Below are 2868 nucleotides of genomic sequence, written 5' to 3'. Positions count from 1 at the left end.
ATCCTTTATCTACAGTTTATGGTTGTCTGTGTGAACAAGAAATTTCATCTCGTTATAACTTAAAAAAAACAAGCTATGTCAAAAATTCTTGTGCCCTATAACACAATAATAACATGTCACTGGTGAAAATGGCTGCAGTCAGTGTTACTTTACGGGCTGTTTGCCTGCTTGCAGTTTTTTAAACCGCCACTAGGAGGCACTGAAGTCAAATGTCTAAAAAAAGCTTGCACATAGACGCTTTAAGCTTTGTGGCTCTTTTTCAAATTGAAAATGTGAGGAGCTGTTTCTGTGTAGCAATAACAAAATACACTTTTAAGACAATTTGGAAATAATAATAATAATAATAATAATAATAATAATAATAATAATAATAAAAAATGTCACACAACAGTACTAATGTATCATACACAATATTCTAAGCATTTACAAGTGAAGTCCAGGTAGTTTCAATGTTTATCCCACCAGTTTCTTGAACATGGCACTGGTGATGTTGGGGTTGGGGGTGGTACTGATGGTGGGGTGGGGGCTTTCGCTGAAGCAGCGCATATTCCCAGTGCTGAACACGCACTGCAGAGGCCACAAAACAACCACAATAAGCAGCACCAGGAGCAGAATGAAGAGGATCATCTTCTTGCAGTCAGCCACTCTGTCCACCATAGTGAGATGCCGCTGTGGAAGCTCGGGAGCAGTGTCCATCTTGGAGGACCCAATGTCAATGCAGACGCAGAAGGCCGTAGGACTTTCGGGGTCCCCTGAAGTATTATGATTCTGCCTGCTCTTGTAGCACAGCCTCTCCCCCTCCAGCCACACCGGCTCCTCCTGCTGCTGGTGGCTGGGCAGCTCGCAGAGGACCTCGCGGCTGGTGGCCAGGGCCGGGGGTCCTTCCTTTGGCAAAATAGTGGCCTGCCGGCAGATGGGGCAACGGATGTCTAAGGTGGGGTTTTTGTTGTTCCGGTTGGACAGCGCATTGAGGCGGGAAAGGCACTCCAGGCAGAAGGTGTGGGTGCACTGCAGCTGCTTGGGTGTTTTGAAGACATTGTCGTAGGTGTTGTAGCAGATGGAGCACTCGGGCTGGTTTGCCACTGACACCTTCTTTTGCAGCTCTCCAGCGTCTTCCTGGGAGGGTATCGTCACGTGCCAAACCTGCTGGGTATCTTCCATCTTTAGAGGTCTTTGACGTCCTTTGTCAACTCTCCTTTTGGGCTCTCAGGCTGTTGTCTTGGTCTGTCCTGAAGTCCCTGCTGGAGTGAAATGCATAGATTAGTATTCAGATTTCTTCAAAATGCCGTAGAAATTGCAACAGTTTACAGTCATGCTTAGCCAAGGCAGGATTTATCCAGTCATACTGGATAAATCCTTACTGTTCTTAGCCTCACTTGGTGCACTGATAATATTACAAAGTTTAAAGTTTTTATCCTGTCAAGGAGTATTTTGGGAACGATGCATAACGGGTCAAATATGCTGTGTGATAATGCAGCATGCACAAGCATATAAGTCAGTTAAGTGACCAGAAATGAAAAGAAGCCTTCTAGCCCCTACACAGTGTGGGCAGTACTACAGGGACAGCGCCAGTCATGACAACATTTTGATCAGGCCTCAAAAAAGAAAAGCCAAAACAAGCCAAAGACCTTTAGTTCTGCTATAAATCATAGAACTTATTAACGGCTGCTGGATACGCACTGTGTAGTTTAGTGTTGTAATGTAGAGGGAGTGAATGACTCAGTCTTCAGCAAGCAATGAAAGCCAAGGATCTCTTGTTTGTTATTTGTCGAACGCTGTTTGTTGAACATCCTGGTCAACGCCTACGGGGTTATCAGATTTTCACGCTGGGTGAATGACTTCAGTGTGTAAATGTAAAGCGTGGGGACTCTGGGTGCTCGTGTGGGGACTCGTGTTGAGAGTCACCCTGATTGTTTTGGGAATCCATTCCTGTTCTGGGGTCTCTGCAAGACTGTTCAGTGTATCATACAGCATCTCTCATCAGCTGCAGAGAATATTAAAAAAATGTACATTATCTAACCAGTTTTGATATAATTGTTTAAAAACTGGTGGGAATAAAGCGGCTGCAATGAAGGCTGGAGAGCCTCCACACAGAGAGCCTTCTTTTGGTTTGTACTTCCCCTTAAAAAACGCTGCTCACATGCACCACGCTGAGCTTATCTTGACAGATACTGTCTCCTTCAAGTTTTACCTTCGTCACCTTTTTTATATCACGTCTAACTGCCTGCTGAATAGTGACTCATAGAATTTGTTTGGATCCTTTACCTGTCTTATTTTGTATCTTTGTGTTTTATCTTGTACTTTCTTTTATATTTTATTAAAACATCTGATGAACACCGTCTAAAACAGCCAGATGGATTATTTCTTTACTCTTCTGGAAATATTAACCGATTCATTAATGTGTGAAAATGCTGTGATTAAGCCTTAATGTTGGGAGAGTCTCAAAATGAATCCAAAATAAAAGTCCCTATTCCATTCAAACTCAAAGCTTTATATATCTTCCTTGGAAAGAACCCTAATGTTGTAGTTTTGGTATTAAGTCAGTCATTTTGAGGGTTGCTGTGTGTTTGTGGATTAGGGATGAATGATGTCAGCACAGGTGTTCTCCTCTCTGTGCCCCGAGGGCCGGTCTTGTCCCAGTTCTCCCATCTACACAAAGTCCCTGCTTGTTCTCCACCTAATCACTCCATCTACCCTTCACATTCCTGCACAGGGAGCTCTCTCCCTCCACATGTCTGCTGAATGCTTCAGTAGGATGAGGACAGATTTCTCGGTATAATTACACCCGTCTTATCAGTTTAAAGACTCCTTTAACCGCGGATTCTGAATCAATTACACTCGCTTTCAAATTGCGGTTTAGTTGTCGGG

At 43.7% G+C, this 2868-nt stretch overlaps 1 protein-coding gene across 1 annotated transcript; it reads right to left on the bottom strand.

Moving 5' to 3' along the window:
* Nucleotides 1-453: 453 nt before the first annotated feature.
* LOC134619299 (RING finger protein 223) lies at nucleotides 454-1330 on the bottom strand. Its single transcript, XM_063465061.1, has one exon. It carries the CDS (start codon nucleotides 1159-1161, stop codon nucleotides 454-456), a length of 708 nt encoding a protein of 235 aa, XP_063321131.1. The 5' UTR covers nucleotides 1162-1330.
* Between the last annotated feature and the right edge of the window lie 1538 nt (nucleotides 1331-2868).

The sequence above is a fragment of the Pelmatolapia mariae genome, linkage group LG20 (assembly GCF_036321145.2).
Source record: "Pelmatolapia mariae isolate MD_Pm_ZW linkage group LG20, Pm_UMD_F_2, whole genome shotgun sequence".
Lineage (NCBI taxonomy): Eukaryota > Metazoa > Chordata > Actinopteri > Cichliformes > Cichlidae > Pelmatolapia > Pelmatolapia mariae.
Note: the sequence above shows the minus strand (reverse complement) of the source record. Positions and strands in the feature narration are given on the sequence as shown.